General features: G+C 41.1%; 3 protein-coding genes across 5 annotated transcripts in view; 2 read left to right on the forward strand and 1 right to left on the reverse strand.

The window, feature by feature from the left end:
* LOC119027244 (GTPase IMAP family member 8-like) lies at window positions 1–24,367 on the reverse strand (the record flags this gene model as incomplete). The annotated part of the gene is made up of 6 exons (XM_037112251.1): window positions 21,201–24,367; window positions 14,906–15,091; window positions 13,962–14,594; window positions 4,580–5,307; window positions 1,999–2,009; window positions 1–862 (listed from the first exon to the last, which is right to left on the reverse strand). Coding segments are annotated over exons 2-6 (2,277 nt in total), but the record flags the coding sequence as incomplete, so codon positions are not given.
* The window catches only part of LOC119027173 (macrophage mannose receptor 1-like), a 62,373-nt gene that overhangs the window by 2,207 nt on the left and 35,773 nt on the right, over window positions 1–24,393 (forward strand). Inside the window, exons 2-5 of one of the 3 annotated variants that reach the window (XM_037112118.1) lie at window positions 6,858–6,989; window positions 9,359–9,634; window positions 9,711–11,721; window positions 11,839–11,875. The exons of the other annotated variants lie outside the window; for them this stretch is intronic. The gene's annotated coding sequence lies outside the window, so the exon portion shown is untranslated. The remainder of the gene's footprint in view (window positions 1–6,857; window positions 6,990–9,358; window positions 9,635–9,710; window positions 11,722–11,838; window positions 11,876–24,393) is intronic. 3 annotated transcript variants of the gene reach the window in all.
* Window positions 1–24,393, forward strand: part of LOC119027187 (C-type mannose receptor 2) — a 40,044-nt gene that overhangs the window by 1,703 nt on the left and 13,948 nt on the right. The gene's annotated exons all lie outside the window — the stretch shown is intronic.

Genomic DNA, 24,393 nt, shown 5'->3' on the forward strand with positions numbered 1-24,393 from the left:
TCTCTCCCTCTTTCTCTCTGCTTCTCTCTCCTCCCTCTCCCTCCTCTTCTCCTCCTCTCTCTCTTTCCTCTCCCTCTCTCTCTCAGCCTTGTGTTGCTTTTGCATTTTCTTAATGTCTTTTTCTTGTTCTTTCAGAAGTTCCTTCGCCAGTTCCTCTCTCTCTTTTTGTATTTTTTCTTCTTCTGCTCTCAGGATGCGTTGTTTTTCCTCTTCCATTTCCCTCTCAGCCTTTTGGAACATCTCGTTGGTGTAGTGGCTTCCTCCGTTCCTCTGCACTACATCTCTGATCTTCTGGAGCAGCTCATTGACCTGTGAGCGATCCTTCTTCATCTTATTGTTGAAGACGTGGTACTGGTTGTTACATCTGGCCACAAGTTCTTGGAGGTCGGTGTCTTCTTCTACGAATTTCTCGATGGTTGTTTCTTCAAGATCGTCACCACGAGTAAAGAGAACCATGCTGTATCTGTCTGCATCCTGGCCAAATATTTCTTGAATCTTTTGCACCGTCTGCTTTTCCTCTGCAGTGAATCTGCCCACACCAATGACCACCAGAAACACATGGGGTCCAGGAGCAGAGAAAAGAATGCACTGGCTCACTTCTTTGGCTGTTTTAGTCTCATCACACCTGTTGTCAAACAGGCCCGGAGTGTCAATGACAGCAATCTGTTGCCCATCTATCACACATTCATGCTTGAAACAGTCAACAGTCACAGACTTAGACGTGCACTTTGATTCAAAGCCCTTTCGTCCCAGGACGGTGTTTCCAGCAGCACTCTTTCCAGCAGCACTCTTGCACCAAACCACATCCAGTATCAGCTGCACTGCTCTCTTATGAAGATGAACCTGAAACATATTGTAAGATCTGAACCAATTGAACCCTGCTTGAGGATAAAGACGCCCCCATAGAAAAAACAAGGCGGCACTTTGTTAACTCTGCTCACCCCTCCCTCCACCATTTACAGGAAGTAGCAGCGGTTCTCTTAAACCTCACAACACTGCCGGCTGTTCCCTCTGTCAAATGAAACTAGAACAACATGATTTAATGTATCCAGGTTGAGTTTTTCAAGGTTCTCAACAGGTTTTAACCTGCAATGATTTCATGTATTCTTTTAACATATTTTCCACAATGCTTTCAAGCTTATACAAATTTCATGTATAGTTTTGCTGCCAGGACTCTTCATATATTTTAATATGAGCCAGAAAGGATGTAGAAGTCCCCCCATTATATGAACAGATCACTCATCACTCACAGCTTAAATTTGCAAGTAAGAGCTTTTTTTCTATAAAATACAGACTTTTATGTTTTGGTAACAAACATTTTCTTTAAGAGATTAAATGAAATATATTTTTAACCCTTTGAAAAACCATTCAATATTAAATCATTAACTTTTATTGTATGGAATGTATAATACAGTGAATAAAATGTATACAAAAGTTCCATAAATTAGGATACAAATCAATAGTAGTAAAACTCAACTCTAACAAATTGTTTACTGCTATTATTATAAATCATCTGTACATTACTTTAACAGCATAAGTATACTTTTCATTACACCATTAACGGCAAAAACTTTTTTTGCACATTTGAAGTTAATTTAGAAAGAAAATGGCCGTGAACTTGTTTGGCTACATTTTGCAAAAAACAATAGAGGCCACAGTCCCAGGATTTAACCTGTTTTGCCTCAGCTTTACTCTTAGAACAGTCAAAGATGTCCATTGAAAAAAGTACAAAGACAATATATTTAATGTTTCTCATCATCAGCTGCATTGTGTTTTGGATTTATATGCTCATTCTTAATTTGATGCAGACAATCATTACATTGCATGTTTCTGCCCCTAGAAACATCTTCATTTTCAACAACAAAATAATTACTTCTACTACCACTACAAAAATAATAATGATAAAAAATAGATCCCACACACAATAGTTACACAGTGACAAAAGAGCACTTTGAACATCAGGAGCAAAGAGGCCGATGCCCAAGCAGCAACACCTGCCTGCTGTTTAGCTGCAACAGGGAAAGATCATGAACATAAACCAGAAGTCTGCACCTTATTGTTTCTAGAGGGTGAAAACAGAGGCTGAACAAACTGATCTTACTGTGATCTCACAACCCTCCATCCACCATTTACAAGAAATGGCAACACCTGTTGAACAATCAGTTAATCAGAACTTCCTATTTGGTGCCCTACATCCTCATACAGAAACAATTAGAAAGGTTGAGCTACACTCATGTATCTGTTAAGGCTGTTTTTCTCTTTGCTTCACAGCTGGAAAGATACTCTTGTATAAAACTGGGCTGTCTCTGCAGTTGACAGACATTAATGTTCTTTAAATTGGAGCTACATGATAAGAGAAAACTGAGAAATAGCTCTGTGCCTTTCCCTTTCGCTCAAAAACATAGACAACCTACATAAATGAGAATGCACTGTGCCGCACCCAACCAGTAAATATTCGTAATGATGAGTGACAGTCATCTGTTTTGAAACAAGACATTTGAAAAAACAGGATCGTGGTTTCTATTTGATCAGCATTGCCTTGTTTTACAATGTGATCATAGTTATAAAACAGCCTTCTGGTTCGTGGTCATCAACAGCAGGCAGGTGCAGAGGGGGAGCTACGGCTCCTTGGGCATCTGCCTCTTTGCTCCTGATGTTCAAGTGATCTTTTGTCACGGTGTATTTATTTTGTGTGTGTGTGTGTGTGTGTGTGTGTGTGTGTTTGTGTGTGTCTGTGTGTTTTGTAGGTTTTTTAAATACTTCTCTGGCTGATTTGCTAGTTTGGAGAACAGAATTACATCCTTTGCAATCAAATGTGTTCCATAAAGTTTTTCTGTCTATTCCCTTTTAATTAGTGTTTTAGCAGCAGAAAACATTATATTTGTGAAAAATAGGTCATAAATGTTCAAGAATCTAAAATCAGGTCAGTGATTGTCAGACAGCTTTTGCCAATTTAACTTCAGATCATCAAGCACAAGTGGAAATTATTTAAACATGCTGTTGACTCATCCTCAAAATGTCAGAGATTAAACGAGTAAAATGGGGTCCAGGGCTTTACTCGGCAACAATTACTACTCAGAATGTTTTACTTAAGTTAAAGCAACATTAATACAGTTCTCCATAACAAGTCTTGTATTCAAAGTTTTGTCAATAAACTTTATTCATTAGGAATTTAAAGTAATAGAGTACACTACAAACGAATATAATGACATAGTCTCTGAAATTAATGACAAACTTCAACCAACAGAAAAACAACATCAAAAAATAATGTTTCACAGATTCACAAACAGTGATAATATGCATTCAAGTAAACTGAGCAGATCAGAGCGAGGATATGAAAGCTATGAATAATTAAATGACAATCAAAACAAGGAAACTTAATGTATAAAATAATTTAATGTAAATCTAGCTTGAGTTATGATAATGATTGAATAACTGATCAAGTTTTTATTTTCATGTCGTGCACATAGAGACACCAAAAGTACAGCACTCAAACAATTTATGACATTTCATTACAAGATTAAAAAAACGTTCAAATGAAAGAAAATATTACGCTGTTTCTCTCTCAAACTTTTCTTGTCAGAGCATTAATTTATTGATTGCTGTTGTGATGTTAAGAGATTTTTCTAAAATAACTCACCAAACTTCGCTTTAAATGGCCCTTAGAAAAATCCATCCTGGGGCGCTGAAAGCTGCCTTTGCAACATCTACAACTCCATTAACTAATCCAGCATGGGTGTTTGACTGGAGGAGCTCCATGATCACAAAATTCAGCCATCCTTCTAGCCTCTTTTTCTTGCTTGTACTTTAACTTGTCTTCTTCGTGTTTCAACATCTGTTCATACAGCCTTTTCATTTCATCCCTTTCAATTTTAAGCTCTTTCTCCCTCTCTGCCCTCTCTCTCTCTCTTCTCTCTTCATTTTCCTTCATTTCCCTCCATCTCTCCTCATTCATCTCTTTTCTGTCCCTCTCCATCTCCTTTCTGTCTCTCTGTCTCTCTGCTTCTCTCTTCTCCCTCTCCTCCCTCAGTCTGATTATCTCTGCTTCTCTCTCCTCCTTCTCCCTCCGTCTCTCCTCACTCATCTCTTTTCTCTGCCTCTCTGTCTCCTCTCTCTGTCTGATTCTCTCTGCTTCTCTCTCCTCCTTCTCCCTCCGTCTCTCCTCATTAATCTCTTTTTTCTCCCTCTCCATCTCCTCTCTCAGTCTGATTATCTCTGCTTCTCTCTCCTCCTTCTCCCTCCGTCTCTCCTCACTCATCTCTTTTCTCTGCCTCTCTGTCTCCTCTCTCTGTCTGATTCTCTCTGCTTCTCTCTCCTCCTTCTCCCTCCGTCTCTCCTCATTAATCTCTTTTTTCTCCCTCTCCATCTCCTCTCTCAGTCTGATTATCTCTGCTTCTCTCTCCTCCTTCTCCCTCCGTCTCTCCTCACTCATCTCTTTTCTCTGCCTCTCTGTCTCCTCTCTCTGTCTGATTCTCTCTGCTTCTCTCTCCTCCTTCTCCCTCTGCCTCTGCTCCTCCATCTCCTGTTTCTCCCTCCTCCTCTCCTCCTCTCTCTCTTTCCTCTCCCTCTCTCTCTCAGCCTCAAATTGCTCTTGAATTTTCTTAATTTCTTTTTCATATTTTTCCTGAAATTCCCTCTTCAGTTCCTCTCTCTCTTTCTGTATTTGTTCTTCTTTTGCTTTCAGGATGCGTTGTTTCTCCTCTTCGATTTTCCTCTCGGCCTTTTGGAACATCTCGTTGGTGTAGTGGCTTCCTCCGTTCCTCTGCGCTATATTTCTGATCTTCTGGAGCAGCTCATTGACCTGTGAGCGATCCTTCTTCTCCTTATTGTTGAAGACGTGGTACTGGTTGTTACATCTGGCCACAAGTTCTTGGAGGTCGGTGTCTTCTTCTACGAATTTCTCGATGGTCGTTTCTTCAAGATCGTCACCACGAGTAAAGAGAACCATGCTGTATCTGTCTGCATCCTGGCCAAATATTTCTTGAATCTTTTGCACCGTCTGCTTTTCCTCTGCAGTGAATCTGCCCACACCAATGACCACCAGAAACACATGGGGTCCTGGAGCAGCGAAACGGATGCACTGGCTCACATCTTTGGCTGTTTTAGTCTCATCAAACCTGTTGTCAAACAGGCCCGGAGTGTCAATGACAGCAATCTGTTGCCCATCTATCACACATTCATGCTTGAAACAGTCAACAGTCACAGACTTAGACGTGCACTTTGATTCAAAGCCCTTTCGTCCCAGGATGGTGTTTCCAGCAGCACTCTTCCCAGCTCCAGTCTTCCCCACCATCACTATCCTCAGCTGCTTGTTATTTGTGATGATCTGTCCTGTGTAGAACAATGTGTGACACTGAATCAGACATCAGGTTGCACAGACATTATCCTTCATGTGATGTATGCAAAGATGAGAAAAGTAGAAACATCTGTTTCTCACTTTGGAAAAAGTAAAATCAATGGAAAACAATTTAAACAAATAAACCATGATGGTGTTCCCAAATGCAGATTTTTAGAGTGCTCATTTACGATCCTGTCTATAAAAGTATAACTCTACAGAAACTGTACATTATAGGTCCAAACAATGTTATTCAACCATTAAATCATCCTAAAATTATTGCACTTCCAAACATGGATGTGACTTACCTGAGTTGTCAGTCATGTCTGGGTTGTAAGACTTGCTGGCCATGTTTGAGTCAAAGAGCACAGAGAAGATTCTGCAGTTTAAATGAAGAAGCAGAGTTCTGAATGTCTGCAAGAAACCGCAGATGCTTTAAATGTGCACCAAACCACATCCAGTATCAGCTGCACTGCTCTCTTATGAAGATGAACCTGAAACATATTGTAAGATCTGAACCAATTGAACCCTGTTTGAGGATAAAGACGCCCCCATAGAAAAAACAAGGCGTTGCTTTGTTAACTGTGTTCACCCCTCCCTCCACCATTTACAGGAAGTAGCAGCGGTTCTTTTAAACCTCACATAATACTGCCGGCCGCTCCCCCAAATGAAAAAAAACCAGCATGATTTAATGCATCCCAGTTTAGATGTGTATGGTTGAATTTTTTTCAAGGTTCTCAACAGCTTTTAACCTGCAATGATTTCATGTATTCTTTTAACATATTTAACACAATGCTTTCAAGCTTATACAAATGTCATGTATAGTTTTGCTTATAGGACTCTTCATATATTTTAATATGAGCCATCAGAGCCAAGGAGAGTGTCCGAGATCTGGATCTAACCTTTAATTGTTTTCTGCTATCAATTATGAATCGTCGATATGCTAATTTTACAGCGTCAGCATGCTGTTTATTACACCATTAACAAGCAAAAACTGTTATTATTAGGGATGTATATCGTTAGGATTTTATCATTACCGATACCGATACTCCTCATTGGCACCAATACTTATCGATACTCTTATCGATACTACAACATGTAATTTTGTGTAAAAAAATAAAGACTTTATGTGATGTTAAAAGATTCAACCTACTTTTTTATTACCACAAGGTAATAATAAAGCTTCAACAGAAGTGAAGCTAAACACTTACAAATACTCCAGAACAGATAACCAACACTTCTATAACTGGCAGATGCCGGAGCACGACTCAGCAATTCAGCTGAATTTAGCACTGAGCAGACAGGAAGTCAAGCACCGAAGTAGCAATATAACATCCGGTTACTTTTCAAAATAAAACACTCCGTGTTGACACCAGCACACAAATCTCAAAAAAGAGACAAACACAAGCTCTTCTGCTAATCCTTTGGTCGGGAACACTCCCTGTTGCTGTTTTTATAACACATAGGTATAACTACGGTCGCAAGTGATCATGTTATTATTGTGGAAACTCCTCTGCCTCAGGACGCCAGCTGCCCACCATACTGCGCCATGGCGGACTCAGAGTGCAACCGGCGGGGTTACCGGATGGCTGACAACGGAGCAAAACCAGATCGGAGTCGTAACGCAGTGGACAGTATCCAGTGGAAATTCGGGGTAAGCAACATCACTAAACATTTGGAGCGCGCATAATATGAAGCTAAAGGAGTGTGGTGTGTTTGATTGCTATAACAAAGTGCAACAGCCCGGCTAATGTTAGAAACTGCAGCGCCGAAGCAGCAGCACCCGGTTTCGTTTCCTCGACGTCAAGTTACGGAGTTTGTTGTTAAGTCTGTAGTCATTGCAGTTGGGTAGACTTTCAAAAACCATCCACGTCAAAAACCAAAAAAAAAAAAAAAAAAAAAAAAAAAAAAAAAATAAAAGAGAACATTTAAAAAAAAGTACCCTGGTACTGACACAATTAGGCGCCAGAAAGTACGGGTCCTCGGTATACATCCCTACTGACAGATAGACAAAATGACAGAGAGAGGGAAAAGAAAGAGAAAAGTGAACTTTAGCACACATTGTTTATGTAAACTTTTGCTGTACATTATTAGTATCTCAGGCCAGTGCACTGCTTTGACAGTCATTGACCCGGCTGCCCACACCTGTGACATATTCTGGTAAATCTGACCCAGACCTGCCCGACCCACAGGTGTATTCCAGGGTCCTGTGGGTTACAGGTCAACTGGGGTGACATATCGAGTTGACCACTGCCACTGTGTGACTACTGTGTGATTGTGGCTGTTACGGTCAGTGAGATCTGACAATGGAAAGATGTCCTCTCTACATGGGACACATGTTCTACCAAGTGAGCTGCTGGAGCAAATTGTGTTTACCCACAACAGTTTTACACAGTGCTTCTGAGTTCCTGTATCCATCCTTTATAAGATTATGTGTTTCACAAAGTGGTTACACTGCATATTTCTGCCCCCAGAAACATCTTCATTTTCAACAACAAAATAATTACTTCTACTAGTACAGAAAACAACAACAACATACAAAATCCACACATAATAAATACACCGTGACAAAAGATCACTTGAACATCAGGAGCAAAGAGGCAGATGCCCAAGGAGCCGTAGCTCCCCCTCTGCACCTGCCTGCTGTTGATGACCACGAACCAGAAGGCTGTTTTATAACTATGATCACATTGTAAAACAAGGCAATGCTGATCAAATAGAAACCACGATCCTGTTTTTTCAAATGTCTTGTTTCAAAACAGATGACTGTCACTCATCATTACGAATATTTACTGGTTGGGTGCGGCACAGTGCATTCTCATTTATGTAGGTTGTCTATGTTTTTGAGCGAAAGGGAAAGGCACAGAGCTATTTCTCAGTTTTCTCTTATCATGTAGCTCCAATTTAAAGAACATTAATGTCTGTCAACTGCAGAGACAGCCCAGTTTTATACAAGAGTATCTTTCCAGCTGTGAAGCAAAGAGAAAAACAGCCTTAACAGATACATGAGTGTAGCTCAACCTTTCTAATTGTTTCTGTATGAGGATGTAGGGCACCAAATAGGAAGTTCTGATTAACTGATTGTTCAACAGGTGTTGCCATTTCTTGTAAATGGTGGATGGAGGGTTGTGAGATCACAGTAAGATCAGTTTGTTCAGCCTCTGTTTTCACCCTCTAGAAACAATAAGGTGCAGACTTCTGGTTTATGTTCATGATCTTTCCCTGTTGCAGCTAAACAGCAGGCAGGTGTTGCTGCTTGGGCATCGGCCTCTTTGCTCCTGATGTTCAAAGTGCTCTTTTGTCAACGTGTATTTTAGTGTATGTGTGTGCATGTGTGTGTTTTTCTTATAGTAGTGGTAGTAGTAGTAATTCTTTTTCTATCTATTCCGTTTTAATTAGCGTTTCAGTAACAGTAGAAAGCATTATATTTGTGAAAAATAGGCCATATATGTTCAAGAATCTAAAATCATGTCAATCATTGTCAAACAGCTTTTGCTGAATCTAGAATCCTAAAGCTGATTAAGATCATTGTGTCATCAGTAGTTCACTTTGTAACTATATTTAACTGTTTGTATCCAAACACACAACCATAGAGGAATGTGTGGAATAAGAAAATGTTGTATCTCTGGTTCTGCTGTATTGATACCGATCAAATGTTTTCAAACGGCCCATGATGAGTCCAACAGTATTATAGGAGTGCAAATGCTGGACCAGTGTACTGCTTTTCACCCCCAATGCAACTGGGCCAGAGAGTGACATTGCTGGAAGCAGCTTATCAGATTACATGAAGCCTCCTCTGGAGCCATGAAGTAGCTTAATCCTACTTTTTTTTAAAAACTTTTTTGTCATAGTACTCCCCAAGTAAACACACATTAATGTAGGAAGTTGGTAGTGTCACCCTTTAAATTGCAAAAAATTGCAAACCATTTAAGACTTGAAATGTCATTGTTTTGACTTGTCTGGTTATTTTTCTCATACTCTGAGGTCAGCACAGAACCTGTTACCTTCTTATTGTCCATATAGGCTCCACATACTATATCCATGAGTACATCCTCGTCACTCACCTGAGGATGAGCTGGACTGAAGCTCAAAGCTACTGCAGAGAGCAGTACGGTGACCTGGCCGCAATATCTGATGTGGAGGTCAACAGCAGGACTGGGAGGAGCCCTTCTGGATTGGCTTATATGAAGACGTCAGCAGCTGGAAATGGTCTCTGATGGGTGAACATCACTACACAGGAGTCGTGGAGGACTACAGGCAGTGGCAGGAAGATCAATTGGACAACGCAGGAGCAAACAAGTACTGCGTCTCCATAAGGGAAGATGGTTTTTGGAGAGCTGCATGTTCGTTAAAATGCCTCTCATTTGTTTTGCAGGTGATCTTTATCTGACAACATTAATGTGAAGCTATCCTCAAACGATGAAATGAGCACATGTCTTAAACTGATCGATACTCAGTATCAACAAAGCAGCTTGACAGGAGACACAGGCACTAATTTTTAGTTTCTTACCAATGTTTTTCTTTCAACCATGACCTTATAACTTCATGAGTCAGGAACCATGGCTACAACCAGTGGCAGCTCTAGCTTTCACGACACCCTGGGTGAACCTCACCTCGAGCGCCCAAAGTCAGTTGTTACCTGACTTGGTCCCCTGGTCCCCAGTTGTGTCCAAATTCTCACAGTCAGAACTGAAGGCCAGTTAGCAGGTCAGTGGACAGAGGCTCATCCACAAGAGACGACTCTGCTCCAGGCATTTCTAATGGCGAGCACAAGGGCATTAGTATACACACATTATTCACAGTGTTTATAGTGCAGAACATCACACATACCCATTTACAACAACATAACTTTTTGCAAAACGCTTTGTAGGGATGCACACACACACACACACACACACACACACACACACACACACACACACACACACACACACACACACACAAATTCACACCTGAGTCTTGCTGGGGAGAAGTAAAGGCAAATGAGTCTTCATGCCATTTAAAATGTCCCCTGCATTTGCATTAAAATACAACATATATGATCAATGTATGAACAGCACAATTAAATAAACCTATTATTAAGCATAATGTATCCAAGTTGTAGAATAGGACACAAATGAATAACACAACCGCCTTGGTTGCAGAGGAAATATCTGTGAAATGTACGTCTTTTGAATTAGCTTAGAGAACTGATCATTAACTTCAATGAGCAACACAGGACCTAACGTGATGTTTAACAAACAATATGTGAACTAGTCATGTTGTGTTACATTATTAGGGTGAAATAATTAGATGTAATGTTTGCTGGTCAGTTGGACTGAAAACAGATGCTGTCGTCATCTACAATTATAGCCAGCAGTTTAGCAAGAGGCTAACAAACATACGAGTTAACCTAACTTATACTGACGTTATTTCATCTCATTACATGCATGGTCACACTTATGAAGAGTATTTGACATGGCTCCATGCCTTTATCTTTTGCTCATTTCCCTCTTCTTCGTTCTCTTTTTCCTGAACTGGGCACCTGATGGCTGTGTCCTCTCCTTATCCATTTGTTTATTTGACACTCGGGAATCAACACGTGACCCCTTCCAAAACCGTCAATCAAGAGTTAAGACTAAACCAATTCACCTCGTTTTGTAATATATTTAATTATTTAATCAAACCCCCAAAACATATGTGAAACTATGGGCTTTTATTCACAATATTATCATGACTGAAATGTGAAATGTCCTTCATGGGGAAGGAATTCTTGATATGATTGACTTTATCCTACTAACTGCATTAGTTGTGCACTATTAGATGAATGAATCCCCCGCTCCAGTAGGTGAGCCTGTCCCCACCCTGCCCCCCTTTCCTTTCTTCCACAAACTCTGAGACTCCCAGCAGCAGCAGACGCACCTTTATAGAACAGAGGGCGCTCACACGGCATCATGACATCATTTGCCCTTTTTACACAGCGTCTCCGCATTATTTCCGGAGCGGTGGTTCGCCAATTCTCCGCCGATGGTGATTCACACAGAGTGAAGCTGCTCTGCCATACCTCCCTGTAATTCACACAGAGAGCCGGCGCTGCGGCTCCTAAAGAGGCGTGACTGTATACGTCATTTTGATGATGTCAGTGTTGAAGACGTTTAAAGATGTTTTCTTAATTTGCGTGTGTTTGTTTTATTTGCATATGTTGTCTTACCTTCCAGGGTGTTGAGTGTACGCTCACTTTGCACAAACATCTCTGCTTCAAATGTCTAGAACTCCACAATGGTTCTCACTAAGATGGAAATGCTCAAAGAACAAAAACATACCACCACTTAGGCCTACTTGTGGTCAAGAACCATTTAGTATCCAAACTCCATGAGGAAAGGAGGCATTAGAGACAACAACAGGAGGTAAGACGGCATCCACATTAAGTAACAAGCCATTTTGTGCACTTGTGTTTGTTATTTACAGATTTACATTTTTCATTATTGATATACAAATGTGGATAATTTCTGTCTTTATTGCAGATCATGGAGGAAAGGTTGAAGAAGCTGCTTCTCTTTGGTTTGTACTTCTCTCTCATCAACTCTGATCAAAACTGAATACAAATGATTCATTTATAATATGCATACAATTGTATTCTCGTCCATGTGTGTTTTTTAGTTTCACATTTTTATTCTGAATCACAGGGACGTTTTTGATCATTTTCGAGGTCATCAGAAGAATCTAAAATCATGTCAGTCATTGTCAAACAGCTTTTGCCAAGTTAACGTCAGCTTTTCGAGCGCTGGTGGAAATTATTTAAACATGCTGTTGGCCGATCTTAAAAATATCAGAGATTAAATGAGTAATATGGGGACAACTACTACTTAACATGTTTTACTTAAGTTAAAGCAACATTAATACAGTTCTCCATAACAAGTACAAGTCTTGTATTCACAGTCTCTCTCAAATAAATCTAAGTATGTATTGTTAGTAAACTTTATTCATCAGGAATTAAAAGTAATAGAGTACACCACAAAAGAATGTAATGCAAAATTTGACTAACAGAAAATAATGTCAGATTCACAAACAGATCAGAGTGAGGATATGAAAACAGATTGATTTGATTCAACAATATGATAATGATTGAATGATTGATTGATCAAGTTTTTTATTTTTGTGTCGTGCACATAGCGACACCAAAAGTACAGCACTCAAACAATTGATTACTTTTTTCTTTCATTACATTGAGATTGTAAGATTGAAAATAATTTTTCAGCTGAAACAAAATATTCTGCTTTAAGTGGCCTTTAAATTATGTATTCCTAATTTTTAAAATGAGAAACAATCCATCCTGGGCTGCTGACACCTTATTTTCCAACATCAACAACTCCACCAACTACCTTTCCACTGGCGTTGATCAGATGGTCTAATGGATTTGTTGCCTCAGCCTTCTTTCTAGCTTCCTCATCATGCTTTGACTTCAGCTCGTCTTCTTTCTGTTTGAGTCTCTTTTCATGCTGTTCGTTCATTTTATTAATTTTGTTTTCAAAGTCCTTCTCTCTCTCTCTCTCTCTTGTCTCTTCGCTTTCCTTCATCTTATTCGGTACATGAGGACATGACTCTCTCTCTTTCTGTATCTCTGCTTCTCTCTCCTCCTTCTCCCTCTGTCTCTCCTCATTCATCTCCTTTCTCTCCCTCTCACTCTCCTCTCTCTCTTTCTGTATCTCTGCTTCTCTCTCCTCCTTCTCCCTCTGTCTCTCCTCATTCATCTCCTTTCTCTCCCTCTCACTCTCCTCTCTCTCTTTCTGTATCTCTGCTTCTCTCTCCTCCTTCTCCCTCTGTCTCTCCTCATTCATCTCCTTTCTCTCCCTCTCACTCTCCTCTCTCTCTTTCTGTATCTCTGCTTCTCTCTCCTCCTTCTCCCTCTGTCTCTCCTCATTCATCTCCTTTCTCTCCCTCTCACTCTCCTCTCTCTCTTTCTGTATCTCTGCTTCTCTCTCCTTCTTCTCCCTCTGTCTCTCCTCATTCATCTCCTTTCTCTCCCTCTCACTCTCCTCTCTCTCTTTCTGTATCTCTGCTTCTCTCTCCTCCTTCTCCCTCTGTCTCTCCTCATTCATCTCCTTTCTCTCCCTCTCACTCTCCTCTCTCTCTTTCTGTATCTCTGCTTCTATCCTCTCCATCTCCCTCCGTCTCTCCTCATTAATCTCTTTTTTCTCCCTCTCTGTCTCCTCTCTCAGTCTGATTATCTCTGCTTCTCTCTCCTCCTTCTCCCTCCGTCTCTCCTCATTAATCTCTTTTTTCTCCCTCTCCATCTCCTCTCTCAGTCTGATTATCTCTGCTTCTCTCTCCTCCTTCTCCCTCCGTCTCTCCTCACTCATCTCTTTTCTCTGCCTCTCTGTCTCCTCTCTCTGTCTGATTCTCTCTGCTTCTCTCTCCTCCATCTCCCTCCGTCTCTGCTCCTCCATCTCCTGTGTCTCCCTCCTCCTCTCCTCCTCTCTCTCTTTCCTCTCCTTCTCTCTCTCTTTCCTCTCCCTCTCTCTCTCAGCCTCAAACTGCTCTTGAATTTTCTTAATTTCTTTTTCATGTTCTTCCTGAAGTTTCCTCTTCAGTTCCTCTCTCTCTTTTCGTATTTGTTCTTCTTTTGCTTTCAGGATGCGTTGTTTCTCCTCTTCGATTTTCCTCTCGGCCTTTTGGAACATCTCGTTGGTGTAGTGGCTTCCTCCGTTCCTCTGCGCTATATTTCTGATCTTCTGGAGCAGCTCATTGACCTGTGAGCGATCCTTCTTCTCCTTATTGTTGAAGACGTGGTACTGGTTGTTACATCTGGCCACAAGTTCTTGAAGGTCGGCGTCGTCACTCATGAATTTCTCGATGGTCGTTTCTTCAAGATCGTCACCACGAGTAAAGAGAACCATGCTGTATCTGTCTGCATCCTGGCCAAATATTTCTTGAATCTTTTGCACCGTCTGCTTTTCCTCTGCAGTGAATCTGCCCACACCAATGACCACCAGAAACACATGGGGTCCAGGAGCAGAGAAACGAATGCACTGGCTCACATCTTTGGCTGTTTTAGTCTCATCAAACCTGTTGTCAAACAGGCCTGGAGTGTCAATGACAGCAATCTGTTGCCCATCTATCACACATTCATGCTTGAAACAGTCAACAGTCACAGACTTAGATGTGCACTTTGATTCAAAGCCCTTTCGTCCCAGGATGGTGTTTCCAGCAGCACTCTTCCCAGCTCCAGTCTTCCCCACCATCACTATCCTCAGCTGCTTGTTATTTGTGATGATCTGTCCTGTGTAGAACAATGTGTGACACTGAATCAGACATCAGGTTGCAAAGACATTAACCTTCATGTGATGTATGCAAAGATGAGAAAAGTAGAAACATCTGTTTCTCACTTTGGAAAAAGTAAAATCATTGGAAAACAATTTAAACAAATAAACCATGATGGTGTTCCCAAATGCAGATTTTTAGAGTGCTCATTTACGATCACATCTATAAAGTATAACTCTACAGAAACTGTACATTATAGGTCCAAACAATGTTCTTCAACCATTAAATCATCCTAAAATTATTGCACTTCCAAACATGGACGTGACTTACCTGAGTTGTCAGTCATGTCTGGGTTGTAAGACTTGCTGGCCATGTTTGAGTCAAAGAGCACAGAGAAGATTCTGCAGTTTAAATGAAGAAGCAGAGTTCTGAATGTCTGCAAGAAACCGCAGATGCTTTAAATGTGCACCAAACCACATCCAGTATCAGCTGCACTGCTCTCTTATGAAGATGAACCTGAAACATATTGTAAGATCTGAACCAATTGAACCCTGCTTGAGGATAAAGACGCCCCCATAGAAAAAACAAGGCGGCACTTTGTTAACTCTGCTCACCCCTCCCTCCACCATTTACAGGAAGTAGCAGCGGTTCTCTTAAACCTCACAACACTGCCGGCTGTTCCCTCTGTCAAATGAAACTAGAACAACATGATTTAATGTATCCAGGTTGAGTTTTTTCAAGGTTCTCAACAGGTTTTAACCTGCAATGATTTCATGTATTCTTTTAACATATTTTCCACAATGCTTTCAAGCTTATACAAATTTCATGTATAGTTTTGCTGCCAGGACTCTTCATATATTTTAATATGAGCCAGAAAGGATGTAGAAGTCCCCCCATTATATGAACAGATCACTCATCACTCACAGCTTAAATTTGCAAGTAAGAGCTTTTTTTTTCTATAAAATACAGACTTTTATGTTTTGGTAACAAACATTTTCTTTAAGAGATTAAATGAAATATATTTTTAACCCTTTGAAAAACCATTCAATATTAAATCATTAACTTTTATTGTATGGAATGTATAATACAGTGAATAAAATGTATACAAAAGTTCCATAAATTAGGATACAAATCAATAGTAGTAAAACTCAACTCTAACAAATTGTTTACTGCTATTATTATAAATCATCTATAGACTACTTTAACAGCATAAGTATACTTTTCATTACACCATTAACGGAAAAAACTGTTTTTAAGCACATTTGAAGTTAATTTAGAAAGAAAATGGCCGTGAACTTGTTTGGCTACATTTTGCAAAAAACAATAGAGGCCACAGTCCCAGGATTTAACCTGTTTTGCCTCAGCTTTACTCTTAGAACAGTCAAAGATGTCCATTGAAAAAAGTACAAAGACAATATATTTAATGTTTCACATCATCAGCTGCATTGTGTTTTGATTTGAATTTGATGCAGACAATCATCTCTGACAATCTCTGAACCCATCAACCATTGTCATGAAAATGCTGATACCTTTTAAAATGTATTTATTGGCCTTTTCATGGCTTTATTTAAGGGACAGCTGACAGAGACAACAGAAAATGGGATGAGAAGGGGGATGACAGGCAGCACATCAAGTAAAAAGCCTCTGTACTTGAGGCACATGTTCTACCAACCGAGCTACCGCAGCAAATTGTGTTTAACCACAAAAGTTTTAAAAAGTGTTCCTGAGCTCCTGTATCTATCCTTTATACGATTATGCATTTCACAAAGTAATTACACTGCAAATTTCTGCCCTTCAGAAACCTCTTCACTTTCAACAACAAAATAATTACACACAATAGTTACACCATGACAAAAGAGCACTTTGAACATCAGGAGCGAAGAGGCAGATGACCAAGCAGCTGTAGATCCTCCCTCTGCTCCTGTTTGTTGTTTAGCTGCAACAGGGAAAGATCATGATCATGACCCAGAAGTTGTCACCATATTAGTTCTATTGGGTGAAAACAGAGGCTGAATGGACTATGACCACATTGTGTAAAACAAGGCAGCACTGATCAAATATGAACCACAATCCTGTTAATTGTTTCTTTTTCTCTCCTTAAATGTTCTTTTTTTGAATGGATGACTGTCAGGTACTGACAACAGCCCAACTCGTAGTGTGTCAATCATCATTAGGAGTATTTACTGGTCGGGTGCGGCGCAGTGCATTCTTGTTTATGTAAGTTATCTATCTTTTGAGCAGAAGGGAATAGCACAGCACTATTTCTCAGTTTTCTATTATCATGTAGCATCAATTTAAAGAACATCAATGTCTGTCCACTGCAAAGACAGTCCAGTTTTATACAAGAGTATTTTTCCAGCTGTGAAGTGAAGAGAAAAACAGCCTTAACAGATACATGAGTGTAGCTCAACCTTTCTCTTTGTTTCTGTAAGAGGATGTGGTGCACCAAACAGGAAGTTTTGCTTAACTGATTGTTCAACAGGTTAAGCCATTTCTTGTAAATGGTGGAGAGAGCGCTGATCAGAGTTTATTCAGCCTCTGTTTTCACCCTATAGAAACAATATAGTTCATGATCATGATCTTTCCCTGTTGCAGCTGAACAGCAGAAACTTGCAGAGGGAGGAGCTACAGCTGCTTGGGCATCTGTCTCTTTGCTCCTGATGTTCAGAGTGCTGTTCTGTCAAGTTGTTTTTTATTGTGTGTGTGTGTGTGTGTGTGTGTGTGTGTGTGTGTGTGTGTGTGTGTGTGTGTGTGTGTGTGTGTGTGTGTTTTTGTAGTGCTTTTAAATAGTTTTGCCAAATTTTAGGAAAGTGTTATGGCCACAACTAAAAGATGGCTCATTCTTTGGCCAAAAACATACTAAAGATTCACAACCCAAAAATATATTAAAGTCCAAGATTTTATTTACGAAAATAAATCAATAATGAGTAACACTACCAGAGTCTGGAGGTCTGGCAAAAAAGAAATATAAGAATGAAGGGAATCCAGGCTAGCAGCGCCATGGGCTGTAGGACCCAGACTTCCTTCCCTAAAGAAAAAAAGAAATAGTAACCTAAGTTACCACACTAATACCCCGAAAACAGAACTTCCAGACCTCCATCCTCAAAGTACAAAACAAAACTACAACTGCCCCGATCGCAGACCGTCTTGAACCCGACAGCATGGGAGCCTGAGAGGTAGTGACGAGCAGAGAGCGAGCGGCACCTGTTACCAACTCTGTCGATACAGTCATCCATCCGAGGTAAAGGATAAGAGCCAGGTTTTGTCACGTTATTAACTTCCTTGCAAAACCAGTCAGATTTATCAGACCTGTCAGCCAGTAAACAGGGAGAACTCCACCAACTCAAACTGGGCTCTGCCTACGTCACCTACGTCAGTATCATGTTGTAAGACTGTTGTGCGTGAAGGTACATCAGAAAACAGAAAACAGAGACTTATGTGACATAATCACCTCCACAATATTGTCACGCTGAGCTTCAGGCAGGTGAGCCAAATGACACTCAAGTTCTGTTATCATCTTTGAGTTTTCTAATCTCCCCTGCACCATCGCAGCAGAGAAAGACACAACATCCTCCTCTCCCCCCACAGAGGTTACAGAACCCACACTAGATTCAGTCAGTTCAGCACGGTGCAACTCCACCACACAGACAGAAACAGACTTGACAGGATCAGCACTGGACAGCTCCACAGAGTGAGTGACAGGTTTGACAGGGTCAGGACTGGCTGACACACAGACCGGCCCAAGCCCTGCCTCATGCTCATGATAAGGTTTCAGCATATTAACACAGCCTACTCCTACACCTCTGCCCCAGAGTAGCCGCAAGACAATCACAGTCTCTGATTTTTGTTTTTGGACAAGCTACGAACCACTGAAGCGAGCTTGCAGACTAGAACCAGGGATCGGTAATAAAACCAACACTTTGTCACCCGGGGCGAAAGTTCTGCTCACAGCTTTACAGTCATACCAGCCCCCCATCTTCTGCTGAACAGACACCAGTCCAGCAAATTCTGGGGTTCAACTTCACCCAGCCATCTCTCCTTCAGGAGCTTAAATGGACCATGCACAGAATGAGCGAAGACCAGTTCAGAGGGCCTAAAGCCTACAGACTCCTGCACAACTTCCCTCACCGCAAACAACATCAAAGGGACTCCCTCATCCCAGTCTTTTTCAAATTCCATGCAGTATGCCTGTAACATCGACTTGAGCGTTTGGTTGAACCATTCAAGTGCCTCCTGCGATTCAGGATGATATGCGCTCGAATGAGCATAAGTGACATCAAGCTTTTTAAGAACCTGAGCAAAAAGACGTGACATCAAATTCGTCCCCTGGTCCGTTTGGACAACCTTTGGCAGCCCAAACCTACAAAAAAACTTAATCAGAGCCTTCACAACAAGGAGCAGTAATCTTGCATAGCGGAATAGCCTCAGGGAAGCATGTTGTTGTACACATGATAGTAAACAGAAATTAATTACCGGACTTGCTACAAGGAAATGGACCAACACAATCAACCATAACCCGTTCAAAGGGTTCACTGTCAGCTGGAATTGGATATAATGATGCTGGTGGAACCGTTTGATTCGGCTTACCAGTAAGTTGACACACGACACGACTTACAATATCACACCACATCCCTCTTCAAGCCTGGCCAGAAGAAATGGCGCAACGCCCGATCGTAAGTTTTATTTATACCAAGATGACCAGCAAGCAGATGATCGTGGGCCAAGCTCAAAATGTCACGGTGATACTTTGATGGAACCACAACCTGCCTAATCACGCTCCAGTCATCATCCTGTGACGTGTAAAGTTGTGTCCATTTACGTATAAGTACCCCGTCTTGAACAAGTATCCCTTGAGAAAGAGGCACTCTCTCTTCAGCTCCCACAGCACTGTCAAACAGAGGTGACAGCTCAGCGACCCCCTTCTTCTCACTTACCAGCTGTTCACGTGCCATAGACGTACCACCAAGATTTAATGCACCCACGTCACCATCTTCTACTGGGAAACTATATGGGTACAGCGCATCAGGCAAGCTCAACTCATCATTCACCATGAAGCTGTCAGACAAATCTATGACATCTTTGTTCACCACCCCACGTTTGGACATGGCACGGGTTACAGCACAGGCTGAAAACACTTCGGGATATTCCTGAGTTAGTTTATCTGGACTCTCCGCTACCACAGGAACTACAGGTTTCACCTGTATTTTACCCCCTGCTAAATTGTTCCCCAAAATAAAGTCCATTATCTCAATTGGAAAAGATGGGTGAACGCCCATGGCCACTGGACCCATAACCAATTCCACCTCAAGTTCCTTCAGTTTTACCTGATCAGCCCGAAAACTGCACCCTCCCCAGCTGACAGCACAGCTGACAGCACTCACCGCTTGATCAAAACAGACAACAGCTGATCTTTAATGACTTACTTTCTGTCCTGTTTACTAAAAGAAATTTCAAGCTTTTCAGCAATCAATTTGAGATGTTCCTTCGTACAAGCTTCCAGCTTCCCACAAGTTGGATTTCCCATAAACTTTGCCAGATTAAACTCCATCGTGACCAAACCAAAATCACAAACTGGGTAATACCCCCACAACGAACCTGATCGCGAACAAAACCTGTAGGCACAGCAGCCAACAGTAGCAACAAACTATTTCACAATACTAAGGGTGGAACGGTTCACAAAATCCACGGTTCGGTTCATATCACGGTTTTGTGGTCACGGTTTTCGATTCAGTATACGTTGATCTTTCTTTTGTCTTGTATTGTCAGGTAAAAACTGAAAGAATGAGGCAGTCTGACGTTTGAAACATCATTGTGACAGTCGGGTTAAAAGTAGGTAGATTCTGGCACTGCAAGAGAGGTGATATTGCTAGTTCCAACATGCTTTTCATTTATTTGGCAAAGAGAGTTATCTTTAACAAATGCTAAGAACAAATAATTATTCACTGTCACTAATGTAATGTAATGGGCAGTCACAGTCAGGAAACTTTCAGTAGCCCTGGAGGTCCATCCATCACTAGTAAGTTAACTGACATTTTGAGGTTTTAAGGTTCCTTGAAGTTTAATATATCTGGCACTGGATGTCCAAATGAGTAAAAACCGAGTATAGACCCAATACTTACATTCAAATGCGTGATCTGTGCCACTTGAGGTCACCATTCTTTCTTTCTTTCTTTCTTCGGGCACACAAAGAATTTTCAGATATGTGAGGCTGTGAAGGATAGTAATGGTGCACCCTCCAGAGGCCGCCTTTGTGGGCTGCATATGGAGGGGCCTTCGAATTGGGACAGCCTTTGCATGGCATTGTGATGTAATTGGCCTTCAAATGCGGCCTCTGAATTGAGACACAGCCTTGATGTTGCCGTTGTTTGTTATACATAAAGTCATTAAAATCTGTTCTGTAAAAGGTAAAAGTGGTAAAGCTGTTTTCCCCTGGAAACAGTTTCTGTTGTCATATGTGATATTTGCAGAGTTTCTGTATTTGGTTGTTGATTTGGTTTGGAGCAGAATGATAGAGTAAACAGAGTGGCGACACTCCCATCGAACTCTTTTGCTGCCTACTTCTGGGCTATGGAGATCGGATTAGTTTCAAACACTGTCATTTGAGTGTTAGACCTCATTCACTTACATTGCTGCGTGTCCAGTAGTTCCAGAGGAAAATGTAAGAAATTACGTTGTTTTCCTGTCTGTGATCAATGTGCTGTAATGACAGGAGCAGGACGTGAGAGGAGGAATGTCATGTTGCTTGAGGTGTCAGAGAGGCACAGGTGGGGCACATCCTCCACATGGGAAGATAGTGAAATGTAGATAAGATGACATTTGTTGTCCCATCTGTTGCATCGAAGTGTCACTGTCCTGGGGAGGACAGGATAGATTTAAGAAAATGTTTTATGGCTGTTGTGAATTAAGCCCAGTCACCAACTGCATTGGTTTTTCCTAGTTGTGAAATCCATCTCTGCATCAACACCCTGTTATCTAAGAAGAATGACTGAATCTCAGTACACTTACTGACATCCTCAACTGCTGCAAAACATTTCCTTAAAGATGGGTCACCTGACTGGGAGCTGATGAGTGCCTCAGGGGTCAGTGGCAGCACATGAGCAGCAACAGGTTCTGCCACACCTTCGCACTTTTCTAGGCCTGCAGTACAGTTTTCCTTTCCCCCCTGTAGGTGGCAGCCTGTCCTCAGATAAGGCAAAGCAAAAACAGAGTCAGACAGATCAACATCCTGAGCTTGTTTTCTGGCTTGAGTTCTAGATAGCACACTAACTGAACACGTCAGGGTGACATTGGACCAGATCATCATGTCTAGATTCTGCAATTGGGTTGTCAATGACTTTGGGTGATGGATATATTTTACCCCCAGCTATGTCATTACCCATAATAAAATCAACACCATCGATGGGGAACGAGGAACGCACAGCTACCCGGAAGAAACCAGTTTTAAGGTTAGACTGGATGTGAATGTGGTGAAGAGGTGCCGGTACAAATCCCATCCCAATACCTCTTACGATTGCGCTCGTGCCACAAGCAGACTCCTCACTCAAGGGCAGTACAGTGGAAAGGATGAATGACTGGGAGCCACTAGTGTCTCGCAACACTGTGACAGAATGCTGATCATCCGCCTTTCCTGTGAGCGAGACAAATGCAGGGAAAATGAAAGGTTTGAAACACTCATCAGGTACTGTTTGAATGGTGGGTGCTGGACAACTGGCTACTGTTTTAACTAGCCCCTCATCCTTGGGCTTTGAAACTGCCTCCTGCTGCTTAAGTTTCCATGCATTGCGGTCGGCAACTAGATGGTCAGCTTTATGACAGATAAAACATTGCTTATCTGCCTTAGGAGCAGAGACAGATGTACTAGCACGTGGAACACGTGTCCCCAGACTCAAAAGCAGTTTCACATTGAGGAGAAGAATCGTGCCTAATAAAGGCGCTTTTGTGGATAAGCACAAACTCATCAGCAAGAATAGCAGCTTGCCACAGAGTAGATACTTTCTGCTCATTTAAATACCCAACAGTTCACTCAGGTGCAAAAGGTGTCACTGTGTAGCCACTACCAGACCCAAATGTTTCCAGCTTACACCTAAGCTGCAACTGCAAGTGACCCAACAAAAGTGAACTGCCACTACCACACCCAAAATGGACACCTTGTGATCTCCAACCACTCGTTACTATATAATGGAGAGCAACAGAAAGAGACAAAGTGACTGGACAAATTGGAAAGCCATACCCACCACTCAAGATTCACTGATCTGGGGAGTGACGCCATCCCAATCACACTAATAATACACTAAAGCAGCAAAACCCAACGTGACTACACCAAAAGTGGACTGCAGCAACCACAAACAAAATGGCATCACTGCGTAGTCACCACTACACAAAATTGCTGCCAGCTTACACTTAAGCTGCAACCATAAGCGACCCAACAAAAGTGGAGTCCAGTTACCACAACCAAAAGGTCACAAAAAGTTACTGCACATAGGTATTAATTAGGGCCACACATCACAACATGACCAACACAAAAGCAGTCATTTCACACAAAACCACATCACTGTGCAGAGTATAAATGAAGGGAAACAAACTGTAGAGACACCCCAACTTTACCTGCTTACAAAAGGTGGCTAACTCACCTAGCTAGTCTTCAGTGGCTTGTTGAGCTCAAGGCATCTTTAAATGCTGAACTCAGTGAATCATCCAAGACCAGGAATCTAGTCAACTGCGAAACACTGAAGCGTACCCCCACTCAGGATTACCACCAAAAATACGCAAGGCAAATTTATAAAGTGGCAAATTCTGGAAAAATGCCCGGCAGCTATCTGGTCAGGGTGCTCAGTCAGACACACAATGAACATTTTATGAAATGTAAATGGAGTGAATGAATGGCAAATTTACCTCCGGAACCGGAATTCCTCTACCAAATTCTGTTTACTGTTTGTCAACCATACTCAATGTTATCTGACTTAATTCTCAGAACTCTGACTTTAAAGTCAGAACTAAAAAAAAAAAAATAAAAAAAAAAAATAAAAAAAAAAATTCACAGGTGGCCCTAATCCTCTTCTGGCATAAAGTTACTTTTATAAGAGTTCAGTTCTCCATAACAAATAAAAGTCTTGTATTCAAAGTCTCTCTCAAATAAATGCACAAAGTATTGTCAATAAACTTTATTCATCAGGAAATAAAAGCAATAGAGTACACTATGAAAGAATATAACAACATTGTCTCTGAAATTAATGACACACTTTGACTAACAGAAAAAACTAAATAAATAAACTATGTAAGATTCAAAAACAGTGATAATATGCATTCAAGTTAACAGAGTGAGGATATGAAAACAGAATTTGAATGATCAAAAGTAAATGAAAATCAAGACAAGAAAACTTGATATATACAAATCATTTAACATACCATCGAGCTTGAGTTATGATAATGATTGATCAAGTTTTTATGTTCGTGTTGTGCACATGAAGACACCAGAAGTACAGCACTCAAGCAATTTATGACATTTCATTTCATTACAAGATTAAACATTATTTTTCCGCTGAGCATTTATTGCATTAATTGATTGCTAACGGAATGTAAAGAGATTTTTCTAAAAAGATAAATTCATACGCAATTCATGTATAAATGCATCAAGTAAATCTTCAATTGCGTTTCTTAAAGCTGCTACTCTCCTCTCCCTCTCCCATTCCTCATACATCTCCTGTCTCTCCCTCTCCCACGCCTCATACATCTCCTGCATCTCCCTCTCTCTCTTCTCTTTCTCTCTCTGTCTCTCTGCTTCTCTCCTCTCCATCTCCCTCTGTCTCTCCTTATACATC

This window comes from Acanthopagrus latus, chromosome 10 (assembly GCF_904848185.1).
Source record: "Acanthopagrus latus isolate v.2019 chromosome 10, fAcaLat1.1, whole genome shotgun sequence".
Lineage (NCBI taxonomy): Eukaryota > Metazoa > Chordata > Actinopteri > Spariformes > Sparidae > Acanthopagrus > Acanthopagrus latus.